We start from the raw sequence: 20,944 nt of genomic DNA, 5'->3' as shown, positions 1-20,944 counted from the left end.
GTATAAGAAACAGATTTAATGCACGTGGACATATTTTTATTATATTGCAAATGTCTCAAACTAAAACTCTGATTTTTTTTGAAATCTTTCTGAATTCTGAAGGAGAAAATCATAGGGTAGGGACAGTTAGACTGAGCAACCTACGTTCTTGAGTACTGCTGGACCTGGCCTGCTGGACACTGTGGTTTTGGTCCCAGTCTCCATACTGGAAAAGGGCCTGTTCTTCAGCTTTGTGTTTAATTATGACTTACACTCTGTTCCAAACCCACATGTAGTATATAAGAAGAAAATTTCGCCTCATGACTAATTCAATCTGATATACACAGAATATGTTAATTTGCTATTTGCTCCCTGGCTTAGTCCACATATGAGCCAGAAATTGAATATGTAGAGTAATGACAAAACCAAAGGTTTCTACGCGTGAGTATTCCTAGCAATTGTCAGTTACCAAAGATATTCTAATCCTGTAGAGCAAGTAAGTGTTTCCCATACAGGACAAGGGAAAATATAGTCAGATGTCCAGAGAGTATAAATAAGTACAAGTGCAATGTGTGGCTGTCCCAGACTGAAATGCAGTCACAGATGTACAATGAGAAGTCAGCTGTGCATTGTGTTATGTATTTCCTTTTCTCCTTTGATCATGGGATGCTTCTTGTCAGCCAGGCCACTGTTCCACCAGCTGGCTGGTGTTACTCATGGTAAGCAGCACTCCCTCTCCACGGGAAGCATTTAGTGACTTTGACTCACTCTGATCTGGGCAGGGCCTGCATCTCCACCACTTTAGCATGTACAACTATTTATACTATGGTCAAGTAGGAAGGAAAAAGCCCTGCTCTTCTGATTTCATGGCAATTTTCTGCCCCTGTGATTAAGTGCCAGAAATTGAGAAGGGGAAGTGTGGGAGGGAGTCAAAGCTGCAGTTCTTTATAATGTCAGTCTATAGCATGAACCTCATATAAGCACTTTCTCAACAAATGAGCAATGTGCAGTGTTTCATGGCCTGTCAGAGGATGCTGGCTCATTGCTAGTAATGCTCATAGGAAGGGTGACATTTTGGAAGGAGTTTTACAGCAAAGTGTCAAGAATATGAGATTAATTGCTTCTGATAAAGACAGAAGTGGCAATGACAAGATACAAGTCGTACCAAATGGCAGACTGGTTCCTAGTGATGCTTCACTAACTGTAATTAGATTGGATGGTCTTTAAATTATATTGCATGCTGTGGCTTGGCTCAATAACTTAACATTAGTCTTTCTAGAGGAGTCATCAGGCTGTAACCAGTGAGATATTACAGACAATGACATAGAAATGTCATTCTTTCCTCTACATTCACCAGGTTATTAGCTGAACAAGCATGTGTTTAATTCCCTATCTTTAATGAAGAATTACCTTCTTCTTCTGTATGGTAAAACATAATCTCTGTGGAAGCAAAGCTGTTTTATAAGTAAGGAGAACATCATGTTATTGCTCTGAAGATCAGTCTTGTAGTAGGACAGAAATTTATTCCTTCCTTATCCAAGAAAAATATTTGAAAACCACTAATCTTTCTGTCTTTCAATGACAATCTCTCTCTCTGTTCTTATTCTCAGAAAGTACAACTGTCCCTTGAAGTCCACCCTGTTTAGCCTCTGCTTTTAATATGTACAGGAGAGACCTTGCCCAGCCTTCTGCAAGATGCCACCAGCCCGATAAGCAGATAGCAAACTTGTCATGAAGCAAGACAAGTTTCAGAGCTCTCTGAGTTTCACCCCGTTACTCTGTGCACTTTGATCTAGTGTCAAAGATGGAATTATCATTGGTTAATGCAAAAGAACATCTTATGGGGGCAAACAATGGCCTGATAGTAACAAAAGCCTTTCTTCTGCTGCAGGGCAGGACAGAATTCCTCTTTGGACTAAAGCAGTTCCTTGCTTGCCTACTGTCAGTGTACTTAAGCAGTTCAGACTCAGCAATGAGACTCAGAGTGGTTAAAATACCATTGCACACTTACATGTGGAATATTATCAGATGAATATAGGAATTAATATGGCATCTGCTCCTGAGAACTGTTTCATTTCCTTCTGGTGGTAACAGGATGTGGTGTGTTGTGTTTTTTTTCTTTTCTAAACCACAGTAGCATTCCAGGGATGTGCCATAATATCCTTTTTCTCCATCTGGGAATACTGCATTAGATAATTGTTGCTCACTCTCATCTGGTCATATTCTTTTTTTTTATTAATTTAACATAAAAATATCTTACGCTGTTTCTAGTGTTACTCCCTCTTGTAATTAGTAAATATGCTTAAACCATATTAGGAGATTAGCATTTTTACATTGTATTTATGAGTGTGTCTTTTTAAAGTTCTGCAGGAATTCTCCAAGCACAGACAATGGCTTTGCTTATGGCTGTGCATTGATTTACAAAATGTCACCAGTGGTACATCGCCCTGGGGATGCAGATGATATATGAAATATACCCATCCAGGTTCTGCACACAGACATCAAATTACAGCCTGCTGGCCAGGCTGCAGTGGTATCTATTAATGTATTACTATGCAAGCTGGCAGCATGCCAGCCCATCCCTGAATTCCTTTGGTGGGTTATGGGCCTCCACAAAAAGTCCTTCAGTGTAAGGCTGTAAGGATAAAAGTGACAATTCTCCTCAGGTTTCTCTGGCAGACCTTACCATTGGTACACAATGAAATCTTAGCCTGTGCACTGATTTTCATTGAGGGATCTGGATACTCTGAAGGAGAGTGTCAAGCCAAAAAGCTGCCCACCCTAAAGAAGACTGGCTGAGGGCTCAGATTTTTTTTTCTCCTAATTGCCTGCATTGCCAGAATCAAAGTAGACTTTGGCTTCCCTGTTTGAAAGGTTATGTAGAAGCAAAATTACAAACACACATAAACTACCCCCAACCCCTCAAGACAACTAAATTTATAGTGATGAAAGAATTGCTTGGTGCCTACAGAAACCTCAGATGACAAGAAGCACGAGTGAAGCCAGCATAGACTCCACTTTTGGACTCACAAAATGAGTCAGACCTTCATGGACTTTGTTTTCCACACCCTGCCAGCTCAGAGCAATGTGACTTTGCCTGCTCCTTCAGAAAAAAGCATTGTACAATGAAGTGACTGTGAAATATCACCATATGATGGTAGTGTGCTTGCCCCTTGTTGGAAACAGAGCATTTAGGACTCATCTAATTGCAGCTGGGTTCTTCTTTCCTCTGTTCTTCTGTATTCCAGATTTTGCTGGAAAGCTGCACCAACCTCTGTGAGATTGCTTATCCCATTCAGTACAGGCATTACAATACAAAATTACGTGGTGGCAGGAGAAACCCCATCTGCATCAGTCAAAGCTTCCCCTCATCAGAGGGAAGCTCCCAGACAGCTCAGAGAAAACCACACTGGACTTTGAGGAAGGTTTTGTGTCTGCCCCCCTCAGCCGAATTGTTCCCATGAGCAAGCCTGAAAGCCTAAGTGGCAGGAATATTTCCCTTTTGTCCTGTCTTCATTTGAGACCAGCTGCAATTCTCCTTAGTTGCCATAGTTATGCATAATGCAAATTTTCTTAAATGGGGGCGGGGGGGGGGGATTCACAGAGACAATCCTGCCCTTTTTGGTCTCTGATAGTGTCAGTTCAGTTCATCTGGGCTGGCAAAGCACCGCAGGAGCAGCACTCAGCCCTGCATTGGAGTCGGCAGGGCTGCAAACTGCTCAGATCACCCTGGGCTTTTCAGAGCCGTGTCCCTAGGCACAGGCCCATCTCTTTGTCAGGAGCTTTTCCCAGAATAGCAGCTTTCTGCTGAAGAATAACTTTGAAAATATTATTGTCCCAAGCTCAAAAGTAGTCCTGCTTCCTCCGCCACGAGTGGATTGTCACTGCAAAGGAACCGCCTCAATTTCTGAGGCTTTGAGAAAAGCAGGTGCTCTACCAAAATAGCCAGAGCCTCATCACCAGGCATATGTGATCCCACTGCCACAAAGGCATGGATCCCCAGGCAGTCCCTTGGTCAGCAAAGGCTGCAGAGAGACTTCAGGGACCCATTTGGATTCTGTCCATGACAGCATGGGGATTAGGTGGAGGTGCTCTCTTGATACAGGTTTGGGGATTTAAAATACCATGCTGAACAAATAAGATTTTGAGTGCAGGTCTTAGGGTTGACCAACTAGGTGGATGTCTCCTAGACATTCTGTTCTTAAACAGCAGATTTTTCCTACTCCTATACCTAGAACACTTTTTAAATTTAATCCAAAGATATGCCCTGCATTTCTTACATTCTTATAATTAATTCATTGCTGAAGAAAAACACTGGTTTTATATAATTTGCAAAATAAACCTTTCCTACAAATGCTGTTGTTAAAAACCCTAGTTTTCTTTGAGAACATAGTAAGTGGTAATGTAAGAGATGAAAAATATTTTTAAAAATACTGCAGTCTAATTTGGAATTCAACATTGAAAATTTCAAAGGGCTCTGAGTTATTCAGATTCAGGTTATGAGACAAAACATAGACTCAGGTAAAACTCTTACTATAAAAAACCTAGACATTTATACATTTTCATATGTTAGATAAATCCCAGCAATAATAACTACTGTGCCTACACGTCTAGTGATGTACAATGGCAAAATCCATTGTATTATAAAGTGGTTAATTAGTGAGTGTATCTTTGTGCAGAGACAAGAAAGTTGCCTTCAGTGGTCAGAGCAAGGATATTTATCAAAGGTTATCTAGGGCATAAACATATTTAAACAATTATATTAAAATATTAGTTAGAAGGTGTTCTTAAGGAGGGCTTTTTTTCTAGTGGCAATTGCAAATACTTCTCATCATGCAAGCACAAACATAACCTCATTTTGTTTTCCTGTTTTTTCAGAAGTATCAAGGCTCCATGCACTAAGCCCCTCAAAGTCTAAAGCTACCTTTGTTCCTATAAAATGATGTTGCTGTGGTGCTCAGTTAGCACAGAGGGCCACATTCTGGAGCTTTAGTTTGTTTTTTTCATCTGGCTGGCAGACCTGCAGGTTCTTAAATTCACTCTCTAGCTCATCTGGAAAGGAAATGTGTTGCTTGGAAATTAATTGGTTTTGATTTTGTTATTCTTGTTTTAACAATTAATGGTGATCTCTCTTTGGAGTGCATTCGTTACTTGGATAATGATTATGTTGTCTAGTTTTTGCTTCATTTTGTTTTCTGGTAACATGTTTGTTGTAATGCCATCAAAACTTCCTTTCCAAAATTTCCTTTTCTTTCATTTCCTTTCAGGAAGAGTTACTCAGAAACTTGTAATCACCGTCTCTGGTATTTAGATCCAAACAATCCTAGATCAGGTTTCCCACTTCTAAGAGGAAAGGGATACTCGTGTGTGTCAGAAAAGCTCTTTGAGACTGTCCTAGAAGCTCTGGCCATGGGTGGGACACTTGCAGCTCTGCTGGTCTGATCCAAGGCACAGCTTCCTTTCATGAGTTATGCAAATACAGCCCAGGACTGTTGCTGTTGGTCCCTGTAAAAAAGCTTTCTGACTGCAAATAGTTTGTTTCAAGACTCAAACTGAGACAATTATTGATATAATTTTTCATAATTATAATGAATTCTTGACATCTGATAACAGTATTATTTACAATACAAAAAATTGGATTTTCACCTCATATGAAACTGAAAGTTTGACTTCGAAGACTCCATCATCTCTGGATCAAGACTATGTGTTATGACTAACTACTATATGTAAGCAGTTTTTTTCCAGAGCAGATTAGCCATGGGTTTTTTCTTTGTAATGGTTTTCCTGATGAAAAAAAACCCCATGCTTTTTAATAGAAATAAAGTTTTCCAACAGAAAAATGACATTTTGCCCTAAACCCCCTCCAGTTTTCTGCCAGGTAAACTGAGCAGGTGGAGTCTCACTACCTTTCTGGAAGGCTTACTTTGCAAGAAGGAATAAGCTTGACGAGGTGCTCAGGTAGAAAAATGTCCCTGCTTCAAGTATGCCCAAATAGAACACATTTAAAGTTTATTTTTCCCATTTGTTTGAGATCTTTATTTCTTCCATGCAGGAGAACCTCCATTTTCCAGTCAGCTCAGTTCTTGAGCCCTTCCTCCAGTTCTGTCAGTGAGCTTTTCTGTGACACAGGTCATGCCGCTTTGCTTTGCTCCTCCAAAGAGGGGTGAACAGCTGTGGCCTCCAGAGCATCATTCTTCGTGTCAGCAACATATTTCCAGGCTGAAGAGTCAGAAAGCCAAAATGTCATACTGGTGACCATGGTGTCTCCCCTGGGAGAGCTACCCAAGCTGAACCCTTCCTGCAGCCTTGGCTAGTCCTGCTTTCCCAGCCCCACTCTAATGTACAGCAGATGGTTTTCAGCTGCCACTTCGCTGCAGGGCAGCCACACAGCTTGATTCTTCCCCTAGAAAGCTGGTACCTCCCCTTTCTACTTTTGTGTCAGCCTATAGGCTTGCTCCTAGGCAGCCTGATAAGGAGCTTCTCTTAACAGCTATTGAGCCCATGCCTAATAATTCATCTGAATGTACTGCATCCCTGCCTGGTCCCAGTGCCATGGTGCAGGCTGATAAAATGGAGCATTCTGGGTGCTGCTCCACAATTCTTTGACTAAAGCAGGGAGGCCAAGGGTAAGAACATGTGCTGCAGCTGTTGGCATATTTTGACTGCTTGAGTGTCTGCCAAAATTATTATGAAGAAGTTGAATTTTCTGGTGGAGGCTAAGAGTCTAAACAAATAAATATATTACAAAGCAAATATATACACAGAAGGGGAGCAAGCACTTTCTTCCCAATGGGGAGCTGGAAGGGAGGCAAATCACCAGTTCCTAGATCAGTATGGTACAGGAGTGCCTCAAAATCCAATTGCCTCACACAATCCTAAGGAGTACCTTGCAACATATAGCCTGGAGAAGAATCTTGCCTCAGTTTGCAGCAGTTTAAGATAACACAGCTGACAAAGCAGGACCTTACCAAGAAACACTATCTCAGAGATCAGGAGAGAAATTGTAGCTCATGAGAGCTGTGTTCAGCTTCAGTTTCACTTGCCTGTGTTTGTGTGAGTGCAAAAGGTAGTTTGCGAAGTTCAAAATGCCCTGAGAAAATACACAGCTGTTCCCTTCATTTAGAAATGAACGACAGCTCAAAAAAACCCCTCTGTAATTCTAGCAGTCGTGGTTCTGCCTCTCTCAATGAGTTACAGCTGGCCAGGCACTCATATTCCCTGCAAAATGCTGCTCTGAACCCAACCCCACAGGGCAGCACGGCATGAAGGGATTGCCATAGTAACCATTCTTTGTGTCTTGAAAAACTGACAGACTGTTTTCAGAGGAAATTACATAGAAATGCAGCATTAGCTGTCTTAGGTAAAAATAATACTCCCTTGATGAATCAAATTGCAGGAGACTTAAGAAGCTTGTTTTTTTGGTTTGAATTCGGAAGTTTCTGGGTATGATTTAGTCCAAGTTCATTAGAATGGTTTCTCATTTGTAATCTCTAGAGTTAATGGCTGATTGTGAATATGTATCTTAACATAGTTTTTGCTTCTATTCAGAGCATGGATTCATGATCTCCACAGTTATTTATTTTTCACCATTCGTATTTTTCTGGTGTAAGATTTCCATGGCTTGAGGCCACAGAAATACGAGTACTATATACCACGAAGCTGTCAAAGGAAGTAGTACTATTAAAAAATCTAATTGGATCTGACTTGATTTCATTTTGTTGAACTTAAGCCTTAAAAGAATGTGTAAAGCTTTCAGCCTGGCTTGGAAGAAGGTCATAACTGTAATGCTGGGCATGGGACAGCTCACCCGTTTATCAAGTGGTCCTTCAAACTTTATGTTTGGAAAGAATACAAGTGGATATTCAACATATAAACATCTAATCTTTATGAAATTTAATATTTATTATCAAACACATCTGATCAAGGCTTTGCAAGAGCTACTAGCAATGTGTCTGCAATTAGAAACCTACAATCTTTTCTGATTTCACTAAGAGAAATCATAACAAAGAGTGATAGTTCCCAAGTTACAATACACTTAGCACGCTTTGAGCCTTTCATTATATTATATTAATGGGTACCAGTTATAAAATAGGCCATAGAATATTACCATAGAATTATTCCTGCAATTTGCCCCTAACTTCTGGCAGAACTACCTCCAATTCTTTTTTTTTTTTTTTTGTTAAAAAAGACATTTCAATTAGACTGTGTGCTTGAGGATTTGAAAGCATTTGAGTAGATTTCTTGGCCCCAAGTATGTTTTAAATGAACAACAAGATTTCTGAAGATTCTGCAAGGCCAACATCTTGAACAGAAAAGCTGAGGGTTTAATTACTCATTCCCATATGTGAGTCTGCCAGAAAATGTATGTGGAAATTAGTAGCTAGCATGCTTAATCAATATTTGCTGTAATATCATGCTTCCATACTATGGGTGCTGAGTGTAGGAGAATTCTTAGTGGAATCAAATATATTTGGAAAAGAGATTTGAATGGAGAGCAAAGATAAATAAACCCTGGCTGTTTTTCTAGAGATCACAGATTTGATTCTTTGCATGGAAAGAACTTTACAGTGATGGCTTCAGAACAAAGAAAAGATTTTGTTGAAATTCTGAAAGGAAGCATGCCAAAAATTCACAGTGAGAATGTTCAGACATGGTTTCTGTGCCAGTAGTTTGCTGGGTTGTGTTAGGAAGATATGCACTGTGAGACAGAAGATCGGATGAACTGTTGCAAAGTGATAATAAAGCACAAGGGTTGATGTTTTTCTAAACTTTAAAAATCATAGTAACCAAGGTAGAAATAATAAAGCAACTCCTAACTTGACAACAACCAGCAATCTGATATTGTAAGTAAAAGGCAATTTAGCTAAAATGTCTCATTTTTACCAGCTTTTCAAAAATTTACAGTCTTCATGCCTGAAAAGTGACACTGGGGCATCGTGGTATTTGGTGAGGAACATGGATGCACGCTCAGTGTGATTTACTGGATTTGAAAAAAGTTACAAAACTAGAATTTGAAAGACAATTTAAATCTGTTTGGAGATAACAAATGTAAAGAGGCTTAGAAGCTCTAAGCACCTACTGTCACCCCATCAAAACATGTATTAAATGTTTTCATTTAAATGTGAGTATATGACTAACTTCAGATGTCAATATTTAACTACAGGAATATTTTGCTAGCATTTTTTGTTTTGTTTGTTTGCTTGTTTGGTTTTTTTTTAATAAGAGTGGTGATGTTTTAGGAGTGGGATGGAGGATTTCTCATTTCTTGTTTTTGGGGAACAGAAAGATTGTCAGGCTGGCCACATTTGCCAACACACTGATTATCAAAATATGACAAGGAGATCAAATTTCAGAAGCATGGCTCAGTCCAGTTTTCCTCCAAAGCAGGACACTAGCACAAGATTATGAAACCATAAATAAACACATATGAAGTTTCCCTGTGCTTTTAAAGATTTACTTTACTTTTGGTTTTCAGTTTGTCCTCACTACTCTGGGAGGCCCTCGTGATCCTGACTGCTTGGTTTTCTCCATCAAAAGACCAGGAAGTTCTGATATCACCTGGGCACAGTCTTAGAGAGATGAAGATGTAAACAGAGTTGTCACCAAGGGGTTTGGAGGCACTGAGCAAGTTAGATGCATGGGCAAATCAGACCTGTGACATCCTCTTTTTCTTTCTATTTCAGTTCATTGCCACTTGCCCTTTATCTTCTTCCCCAGCAACCCCCAATACACACCATAATAGAAACAGCAAAACCTTCCTACTGTACACAGCATGCAGCCAGGTTTAAAGACATATCAGACTTATATTTGCTTATTAGTTAATCCAAATCTTTCCACACTCTCCAGGCTCATATCGCTGTGCAAAGGTGGCCAGTGTGAGAAGTGTCACTGCTTTTTCCTTGAAATCCTGTACAAAACATTAAGAATTGGGGAGCTGCTTTTTGCTCACTGGCATATTTTTTGTGTCATTTCAGCTCTATGATGGGCCTAATGTACAATCCAACCTGATAGGCACTTTCTGTGGACAGTCTCTTCCACTGGCAGGGAGCACTACAGGGACCAGCCTTCATGTGGAGTTTTATTCTGATGGACTGAATGCCAGAAGTGGCTTCCAGATGCTGTGGCATGTTAATGGTAAGTTAGCCATGTTTCCTCTAGGAGGGTAGGTTTCCTTCCCTGTATGTTTGGTGGAGTCTCAGCTTATACCACTCTATGCCATCTAAGTAGAAATAACCCATTACAGTTCTAAAAACATTGGATTTCCTCATAATTCTTTAAATATTTTCCCAGTCAATGTTTCTGCACATGTACACCTTCGAAGTTTGTCTGCTTGGACACTGAGAGCTGCTAGTGAAATATGCCTTCATTTCCAAGAGTAGGAACAGAGATGAGCAGCATGTCTAGAATGTCTGTACTGAACAGAAGATAGATGCTGTTACAGGGTAACCATGAGTGACTTGGGCTTTCTAATGGGATCATTCAGCCCTCAGTTTTCCCCATTTCTATAGATTAGTGTGTTCTTTGCAGGCTTCTGTCTAATTTTATTTAGCAGCACTTGTTTTCTTGGGTAATGTCCACTTCCAGCTGCCCCCCACCCCACTTTTCTGCATGAAATAACATTGGCCAGGATGTGCTTTGAGTGTTTGTTCTCTTGTTTTTACATGTCATGAAGATTGTCACAGGCCTTATTAAATAGGCAAAAAACTATGCCAGTTATAAACAAGTCTGTATAACTGTACAACTGCAAACTGTGCTTACTGTTTCTTCCTCAGTGATGCTACAAATGCAATTTTTTTTCACTCTGCTTATTTAACAGCAATAGGGGACTGTAACAAGATTAAATCATGTGCCATTGTACATCCCATCTAAGGAGATCCAACCTTGAAAATAATTAAATTGCCCCAGTTGCCCTGTCTGTCTAATCAGTTCACAGCATTCAGGTTTGACAGCATTGTGAAGCAGCTGAAGTGGGCTGCAGAGGCCCACTGTGGGTTGCTGAGGTGTGTGGCATTCTATAAGCTGTTTGAATAGGAGCTCCTTGCACCTACCACAGACTGCTGGCGCTTGTGGGCTCCCAAAGGGCTCTCATTGGCCAGACAGTGGTGCCTTGCATTCAGTGGGGGTGAATGAAGGAGCATTTCTGGCTAAAGGAGGGACACATGCAGGAGGAGTGGGATGTGAGCAAGGAGCCAGCAGGGGAAGGGCTGCAGCACAAAGCTATGTTCTTGTGCTTTGGGGTGATGTCATTCTGGGACTGCACAAAAGAAGACAAAGTGGAGGCTTTTATGCACAGCCAGATGACATCAGCTCCATACAGTAGCCATGGTGCTGGGTTAACTTGCTTTTCTAAAGCTCTCAAAGCTTTCCAAAATCTGCCTGCATGGTAAACACTCTTGTGCTTTCCCTCCTTTCCCACCCCTTTGCACTCCTTTTCTTCACTGACACATTCACCTCTCCATCAGACAGCACTGCCCTTCTGCTAATTCCTGGACACTACACTGCAGCCTAATGCTGCACAGGGCACAGACTGCTAATGTGAGACTGTGTCTAAGGAGCTGACCAGGATCTGTAGGGTCAGATAGAGCTGGCTCTTAGGGAATGTCATTGCTGGCTCTGAACGTCACGGCCGTGACTTCTGACAGCTTGCAATGTGAGTGCAAGTTCCTCCAGGACTAACCACAGTTGTCAGCTTTTTGTTCATTGCAAGCACTTCCTTTTTTTTCCTCAATTGGTATGATGCACAAATATGGCTATTCCTCTTACTCTTGGGGGCTATGTTGTCTGGGCATATACTGTTGCCCTAGACTAGATAAAATTAAATATATCCCTGTGGTCAGGGTGCTATATTTGCCTCTCCCTTCTGAAAAGATTTCAAGTGCACAAAAAAAAAAAAATCACTAGAAAAAGTCTCCTGGTACAGGGGAAACTTATCAGGAGTTGCAGCCTTTGGTTGGATATTTCAGAGTGAAGCATTCAGGTCCCTTCTTCCCTGAGGGCAAATCCCTCAGAGAATCTACACCCTGGTCTGGTAACATCTCACCTGACATGAAAATAACAAGGCTACATTGCTAAGAAAAAAGCTTTTATTTCTGCTCAAATGACAAATGTGTGCTCTAGAGTTCAAGCTGCTATGAACTATTTCTCAGCCCGTCCCTGTGCCCCTTAACTGGCTGCTGTGAAACATCCATGAGATACATATCAAGGACATTCACATGCTTTGATGGTAAAGAGAGCAGCACTTACATTTGACACCATGTGCCTGATACAGTTTGTTTCAGACACTCTTCCCAGAACCTTTTTCACAGTTATAAGGTAATCAAAAAAAGCCAAAAGCTTACCTCATTGATGACTGACTTGAATAGCCCCTCCTGCCACACATGACAAAAATTTCAACTAGTTTGGTTTAAAATATTTGCATCTGATCTTTCCAGCTGCTGTACTGAAGGAAACCCACTCTTTAGGCTTTTGCAAAGACAGAATTAGTAACTGATCTTAGGACAATGCTGTTATTTATGCTTAAAGATGTCCTATATAATTTTAACTTGGATGGAAAGTTCTAGTGCAAATAATTCAATTTAAAAATGGTTATGGTTCTGAAATAACACTTTTCATCTAAGGGGCTTTTAATAATGAGGATAGATTTAGAGTAGATTTGGCTAAATCAGTAAGCCAAGGCCTCAAGAGGATTATTCACTAGAGGAAAGCTTGAATCTGCAAGGTGCTTATTCCACTTCTGCTCTATTTTAGGAAGCTTAATATGGGCAAATATGTTTGGGGGCATATATTGGCCCTTTGAGAAAGAACAAACTCTTGGTAACAGTCTGGATGTTGCAAAGATGGAATGCCAATTGCATTGCTTTCCTTAAAAAAAAAATAAAAAAACTCAGGAGGCTAAGAGGGCAAAGGTCTCTTAGTGCAAAATTACACCAGTGACAACTGTCACTATCTGAGAAGACACATATTTCCTAGAGCCGTCACCTACCTTATTAAGCTATGTGCATGTAGGAGCTGACTGATTTATATATACATCTCTATTTCATTGGAAGATCACTCACTTGGCTGCTTGGCTGTCAGTAGAGCTTATAAAATTTAATTGTCTCTTCTCTGCATAGTCAAAATTTGCACCCACTATTCTTTTTGTCTCACATATTCAGTATATGTGTCAGGTAAAATGTTAAATAGTTTGTTAGTTCTTCAGAGAGGCATAACAGAAACAGAGGTTAGATTAAGATACTGAAGCCATTGACTGCCAACAGTTGTCAGGCATCCATTAGGATTGCTGAAAAGAATATCACACTGCAGGTCAACAAGGGAGCTGAGGCCCAGATTTTCTGAGCCTGAATCATAGCTCTGCTGTTGATTTCTTATGTTGCCTTTGACAAATTGACGTTTGTTCAGTTTTCAAAAATGGCTATTCCTTTTCAATATCTTTCTGTCACATTAAGTCTAAGGATGCACAGAGTGTGATCTTTTGAAGTCCTGAGCAGTTGTTTTGAGTTGTGGGTGCTACCATGTTCAGAACTGGCTTTTTATGTTGCAGTCTGACTATTAAAGACATAGTCATGTTCTCTATGAGAGCTAAGGATGAATTTATTTATGTTTCTTCAAAAACAAACTTCTGTTTCTTCTGTTTCTTCTGTTTCTTCTTCTTCTTTTTCTTCTTCTGTTTCTTCTTTCTGTTTCTTCTTTCACCTCCCAAATTAATACATAACAATAGGGGCCAGAATTTTCTTAAAATACTTGTTTCTGAACCATTCAATCAATGTCTGAGAGCTGGAATATGGCTTTTTTAATTTTTTTTTTTAAACACTGAACACTGGCAGCTGATATGGGAACTGTGGCCATTCTGTATCTTAGAGGATTCAGCTCCTGTTTAAATGCCTAAATTTGCATTTAATGTCTCTGGCTCCCAGCAGTCTATCTTTATTTATTATCCATCTTACTGATTTCAGATTGGAACATAGTGAAAAAATACCAGAATTCAGGAGACTGATAAAATGATAATCAAAGCTACAGAAGTGATCAACTAATCAGAAAGCAGAAAAAACCAAAACAGTATCTCACACAAATTTTTACTCTCTTGCATAAATCCTCATCACAAAAATGATTCCACTTTATCCATTGCACAGTATTCTATAACTAAAACTACTCAACAGAGCAAAATTTTTCAGATTTAAATCCAAATTATACTTCATGCTAGTAAGTATTAGTTTAGTACAGGCAAATGTTTATACTGCGTCTTCCTTGCAGTTAGAGTCAGTTTATGTTTACTGAAATGTTTCACCATGAGCACCACAAGTGGAAAACTCTGAATACTTTCATTTCTCTAACTCTGATTTTACAGGAACAGTGCCAGTTCACTTTAACCTTTATGGACAGGATTTTTCTAGCATGTGGCTAAAACATACCCATGAATAAATCTGAAAACCTTGCAAATAAAAGAGATTTCCACAGATTACTAAATTTCTGTTCTGCTATAATTATTTATGAGAATAGCTTTTCTTCTTTGGCTAATGAACAGCATCTGCTAACCAGACAGGCAGTAATATGGAAAGATCTATAAATCATTCCTTGCACAATCTTCAATGAATACGTAGATTTTAGTCAGAGGAAAGCAAAACCACCAAATATATGTTTCCTAAGCTTTCTATTTGTTGTCTGATTTCCTAGCAACTAACACCAAAGTAGGTAGTTGTTTTAAGTTGTTTTAAGGGAATTCCAGGACCTTTACACTACTAAAAAAGTATCTCTCCTTTTTTTTTATTCCTCAGTTTAACTGCAGGGCTGAAATTTCCAAAATTACTGCGTGAAGGTCAGCACAAATTGGGTATATGCTGTAAGCAGTTCAGCTGCAAGAAACTTTTCCACAGTGCAGCTGTCTGCATATCTGTCCACATACAGCAAGACCATGTATTTCTGGGCTGAGAATGTTCCACTAGAAACAGAATGGTTTGGGATTTTTCACTATTATTTCAGTGAGAGCTGAAGTCATACAACTATTTATAGGTTCTGCTTCTGCATTTTTATGTACCCCTAAAGATCACATTTTTTTACTTTGCTGCCATAAACAGCACAAGTTCCATTTATTTGAATTGAAGCAAAATCTTATCTGATGTTTGCAGACAAATATAAACATTGGGAGAGTTGGGAGAAGGTTTATATTCATGTAATGAATCAAAGTTTTTTAAGCATTTCAGAAAGTTATTCTATTATTATTTTTGTTTTCTTATTTTAGTGTTGCAATGTAGCTAGTAAATTTAAAGGTAGGAACACTTTTTTTAATCCCCCAAGTGTTTCTGTAAATACTTTGTTAAAATTCACTATCTGTATTTTCAGAAAAGCACAACAGAACTGATTCTTACCTCATCCATATGAGGAAATGTAATATATAGACTTTCTGCCAGCTGGCCAGAGGTTCAGAGATTGTGCTTCTGCTCTGATGTGGAGGTTTCTACTGGCATATGCACTTTAGTCAAAACAATTCAGATGTGAAGTTCACATATTTGCAAAGATCAGTGAGTTCTTTTTTCAGCTATTTGTCAGTGAACACTTAGGCATAAACTCAAGCAATTCTGATCTGTTTGCAAACAATTAATAAATGATTGGCAACATGAGTTCCACACATTCATTATAAGAAATGAATCACAGAGACCTAAACTTTACCATCATTTTATTGGAGCACTTAAGAAGAATCACTTCATTTTAACAAAAAGCCTTTTCTGGGAACATATGTAGTTGGAAGAAAAGAAACGGGACTTTAAAAACAGTTTGACCTTCTTACTCATGTGCTTCACATACCTCATCTAGAGAATATTGATTGAGCTCAGAGAAAATATAAACCTCTCTGGAGAGGGCGTGTGAGTAATCTGAATGCTACCTACAATTCACAAGGAAGAAAGGTCTGTGTCTCAAAGCACAGCACACAAGCTTTCCACTCATCAGAGCCATTTCGACTTTAAATAAAAAACATGTCTTTTGTGGCTATCAGGAAACTGTTAGTAGGAGAAGCTGAGTCATAACTGCCTGTTTAGTTTTAAAATGTTCCCAGCTTTCTTCAGGCTGAGATAAACAGCGATTGGCTTTGTTCTCGCCTGCTGAAACTCCCCTGCCTCCCTGTTCCCACCCCCTCAGGAGCAGAGACATCAAGTCTGTTTGTTGAAAAATCATTCTGTTTTCCAAGCTGGCAAAGCAGCTTTTTCCTCCTGAAATCTGTCCTAAGTAGCTGTGTAAATCCGTCTGGTGAGGGGAAAGAAAGCGAGTAACTCACCTGGAAGTTCCACTGTAGAGCTCCTCTGCTGCTGACTCCTTTCTTTCTCCAGTTATAAAACCTCAACAACCTGATTTCTTTTGAGAAAAATTAGTCCATCTTCTAATGGCACTGGGGGAGAAAGGGGTGGTGGGTTACACTGAGCTTTCTTCCTCTCCATCTCTCTGATGAAATGTTCATGGATATCAAAGTTTCAGGGACTTAACATTTTTCAGTGCTGGCAGGCCTCAGGGAAGGAAGTGCACTGCCTTGTTCTGTGTCTCTCCTAGGGACTGAAGGCAGGATTGGTTTGAAATACACTTTAAATCTTCTTTAGCTCCTAGATTGAGACACCCAGTAGCTTGACAGTTTAACTTTGTGGCTGCAGGGCAAACCACATCAGACTGCAGTGAGGTGGGGAAAAGGAGAAGAACTAAGCCTGTACCAATTCACCAGTGAGGTCCAGTTCAGCTATGTAAAGATTTTCCTGGGTTATAGCTAACTATTGTTCAGCTGTGAGAGCTATTCTGTTTAAAAGGTGGTTTTCCAGTGAGTACTGGGTGATGGACTGACAGAGATCAGTGTTACATTGCTGGCATGGCTGGGGTCTTCTTCACATCTGTATTTGGACATCTCTTTTTTAGCTTAAAATAGCTTCTTATTACTTTGATCCCTTTCAGACCTGCTGCTCTTTCCCCTCATATATTTTTATTTTGTAGTCCAGTAGCCAACTGTGATAAAGCCAAACCCAAGTTTTCAGTAAGGACCTGAAAGACCCCATGATAGAGATGATGGCAAATGCTTCTGGGACTTAGCAGTCACAGAAGGTGTTAAGGAAAGAATTTGCATTTAACTAAAGATCTTGATCTATAGCTTCCTGAAATAAAAAAGAAAGCAATAGGCAGAGCAATGACCAAAGATACCTTGTTCAAGTTGCAAATTATTCTTAGACTTAGAAGAGATTAGATGAGTTTTGCATATATGTGTGGATTAGTTGAGCAGGTCAAAGGGGTAATTTATTTGTTTTATGTTATAAAATATGTCCTATAAATAATGGTTCTGGTACAAACGCTATTTATCACTTCTGACATACTGCAGTATTTACCTCTGGACATATAGAGCTCATGGTTTGTTAGATGGCTTTATTAAGTATTTTTGGGCTTTTTTGCATGTGACAGAACCTTCCCTCTGGAGATGAAGCCAGAGAGATTGATGGAGTGTGGGCATTACTTGCAAAGCTCGAGTGACCCTATAAAAGCTGTGTGAGCAAAAGATAGTGCCTAAACCTGGGGGCTTGTAATTTAGAGAAGAAAAAAATGGTGCTGCAAGGCAGAGCAACACACTTGTAAAACCAGATCAAACACTTTTTGCATGTGACAGATACACAGCCACCCTCTTGGCTTCTCCACAGGTGAAGTTTTGCCATGAATGTAGCTGATCTAAGTCTTCTCTGACACTGGGAGGGCTGCTGTGCTTTCCCACCCTGCTGATGCCTGCACTTGGGGACTGAGTCAGGGATAGCATCTTCAGGAGGCTGGTGCTGCACTTACAACATTTCCATAAAGCAATGGTGAAACTGTAGTCTCAGATGTTCAGCTGCTTTGTGCTGTCAAATCAGGGCCTGCATTTGATCCATTGCTTTGCTGCTTTTCTTTTTTTTCAATCTAGCTCATGATATGCAAGAACTTAGTCACCCAGGGGGCTGGGGAGTGATGTTAGGAAGTAATTTCTTATCTGAAAATAAAAATATGTAGCTTTTCAAACACGGCTTGTCTTAACGATTGCACAGTTCCAGTTGAATTGAAGAAAAAAAAGAACATTACACCCACCAAGTGTCAGAAAGCCAGTTTATCCACTGTGACTTGGCAGCTTGTAATCATGCTCAGTAGGCTGAGGGAAATTGTATTGTCTTTAATTTTATGATTTCTAAAGCAGTGGGAAATGCATTTTTACAACAATAGGAAGCCTTCTCCATGATAACTTAACTTGTGTATTAATTGAACTAAGTAAGAGCTGAGGACGGATCTGATTCAGCTTTCTAGAACTGATAAAGTTCAAGGCCAATACAAAAAAATGTCACTTCTTGTGCTCTGTGTCTCAATTTGTTCAGCTGTCAAAGCAGATGCTGAGGTGTGGTATAAAACATACCCAAACAGGAGGCGAAGTACTTACTGCATAGGCAGCGCAAACAGGGCTAGCCTGCCATTCTTTTCCTGGGTTCCCTATGATAGATCAGACCCTCCAGCCCAGAATACACATTTGTCTATGGAATGGATGCTACTACCTGTCCTTATTCCAGAGCTCCTCACTGACAGGCTGCTTTGCTGTGTTGTCAGGCTGTGGAGGAGAACTCTCTGGCCCTTCTGGTTCATTTCACAGCCCTGGCTACCCCAGCAGATACCCAAGCAACAGGGAATGCATCTGGTATATCCACACAGCACCTGGCAGCAGCATTCAACTCACCATTCAGGAATTCGACATTGAATATCACCCAAACTGCAACTATGATGTTTTGGAGGTAAGAGCATTATATTTACTCCTCTAAAATACACAAGTTACATGGATTTCTGTCTGGAACAGATAATCCCAAGAACTGCAGGAACAGAACAAACAATTCTACTGTGGCTTCCCATTTCTACTGTGGTTAGTTAAGTTTCACAGGTATTGTCACAGAAGCCACAATGCTCTTATTATTTCTTGCTTTTATGTCTTTGGTGTCTGTATATCATAATCAATAATGATGCTAGGCACTGTACTCTTCCTAACAAGAGACAAAACTGTTTTGAAACAGTCTTAAAAAGTCCATCTTTTACAACGAATTAAGTGTAGGGTGCTGTGCCATGGAGACAATTTCCCGATGTAAAGGAAGATAATGGATCGCTGTGTGGATAACTAAGGTGAGACTTTGTGTAGGATCTTCCAAGGAAATGGTAATATTTATAACCTTGAGTGATGAAAACTATGAAGAATCTTTGTACTCAGAAAAAAAGAGTAAAAGAAGAGGAAGTGTCCTAGTCATGTTAGGGTGGTGGAACAAGGAGAAAAGGTACCTCTCTAAGGGTGTACTGAACTGTAAGGGCCCCATAAGACTGGATGACCCTGTTATGTATGACATCTTTTTGCTCATGTTGGGAAGCAGATAGGTGACCAATCTCAACTAATGGAGTTGAATACACTTTCAGTGCAGGAAGAAGGGATAGGAAGTAATTTCAGGAAGAAACTCTTTAGAATTACAGATTTTCTAGATTGTTCTCACTAGAGACATTTGAGATCACTAATGCAAGTAGAGTTGTTGGGAGTTTTATCAATGTTAATTCATGGGTGACATTTTAAAGTTTTTATAATGAACCCAAAAGATTAAGAGATCGTGTACCATTCTGCTGGAGTCTTTCTTCTGCTCTTTTCCTGGTGATGGGATGTGTCACCAGCATAGAGTTAGATAGCTTTCTGTCCAGCAGCCGTACCTCCTCACTGCTGCCCATTCCCACATTAGTAGCTTTGATTTCTCCAGCCTGTGTTACTTAGTGCACACTAAGCAGCATTGTTCATGGAAAACTTAACCCACATCCTAAGGCAGGTCCTGAATATACAGCTTCTAGATAGATAGATAGATAGCTAAACATTTGTATGAGTCGAAGAGATGTATAGCTTAACTCCAGCTTTCTGGCTCTAAAACAGGCTTCTCTAGCTTAGCAATGCAGTGGAAGTCTTGACCAAATGGACACTGTGCTTTGAGTATCCTACTGACTTTGGGATTTCTGTAGGATGTGGGTGTAAGGAAGTTGGTCCATGAATAGCATTGGCAAGTATGGCTGTATGTCACATTGCTGACACCAGGGACTGGGAGGTGACCTGTATTTTCTGGTTTGGGTATTGATGAAGTCTGTTGTATTGCATCTTCATTGTTGTTTGTTCCCAGAGTTATTAGATTGAAGTTATTCTGCCTGTAGGCTTCAGTTGTGTCTCTGTTGACCAGAGGAATCCATTAAACAGCAATCTAAGTCTGCTGTGCATGACCACTTCTTGAATAGTCCCAGAACAATGCCCACATCTGCAGATTGTCATCTAGGAGCTATCATGATCCAGTAAGAGTACAGATGGCTGGCAACCATTTGTTTGACAACTCTTTGACCGGAGAGGGAGGGCTGGCCTAAAACCAACTGAGTGCGTTGCTGGACACAAACTGCTTTAAGAAGCTGATTAAGAGGATCCTGCAGTTTTCTGCTATGTGTCCCCAAGCAAGGTATTCACCTTAGGTCATAGGTTTTCTTTCTTTACCATTTGAAGCCTAGTTGCTATGCTTTGCTTCTTCCCAACCTTACTCATTCATCTGCACAGACACCCACCTTGCTGTTTGAGCTCCTCTGCCTTCCTGCCCTCAGAATTGGCATGCCTCTGAGTTACTTGTCTCCTGACTTTGGTTCATTTGGTTCCCAACACCTGGCTCTGATCTGCTGACAGATAACCTACTGTAAATCAGCTTACTGGGGAAAATGAGTTCATTCCTTAGTGCAGGATCAAAGGTCCTGCCTGGCAGTGTAGAGCTTGCCCTGCCAAACTGAAGGCACTTGGTGGAGCTTTATGTACCTTTCCACATGCATATTTTCTTCTTTTATTATAAAATTACACGTTCACAGCAGGATTGACACAGTCTGCACAGGACAAATGATGACTCAGATTTAGGGTTAACCATTTTCAGAAGCTGCTTTATCTTGTCAT

At 40.1% G+C, this 20,944-nt stretch overlaps 1 protein-coding gene across 1 annotated transcript in view; it reads left to right on the top strand.

Moving 5' to 3' along the window:
• Positions 1-20,944, top strand: part of CUBN (cubilin) — a 149,268-nt gene that overhangs the window by 46,239 nt on the left and 82,085 nt on the right. Inside the window, exons 27-28 of the mRNA XM_017817059.1 lie at positions 9,954-10,113; positions 18,562-18,743. Of these exons, the coding sequence (XP_017672548.1) occupies positions 9,954-10,113; positions 18,562-18,743 (342 nt within the window). The remainder of the gene's footprint in view (positions 1-9,953; positions 10,114-18,561; positions 18,744-20,944) is intronic.

The sequence above is a fragment of the Lepidothrix coronata genome, unplaced genomic scaffold (assembly GCF_001604755.1).
Source record: "Lepidothrix coronata isolate B3197 unplaced genomic scaffold, Lepidothrix_coronata-1.0 Scaffold59, whole genome shotgun sequence".
NCBI lineage: Eukaryota > Metazoa > Chordata > Aves > Passeriformes > Pipridae > Lepidothrix > Lepidothrix coronata.
This window is presented reverse-complemented; position numbering and strand designations above follow the sequence as displayed.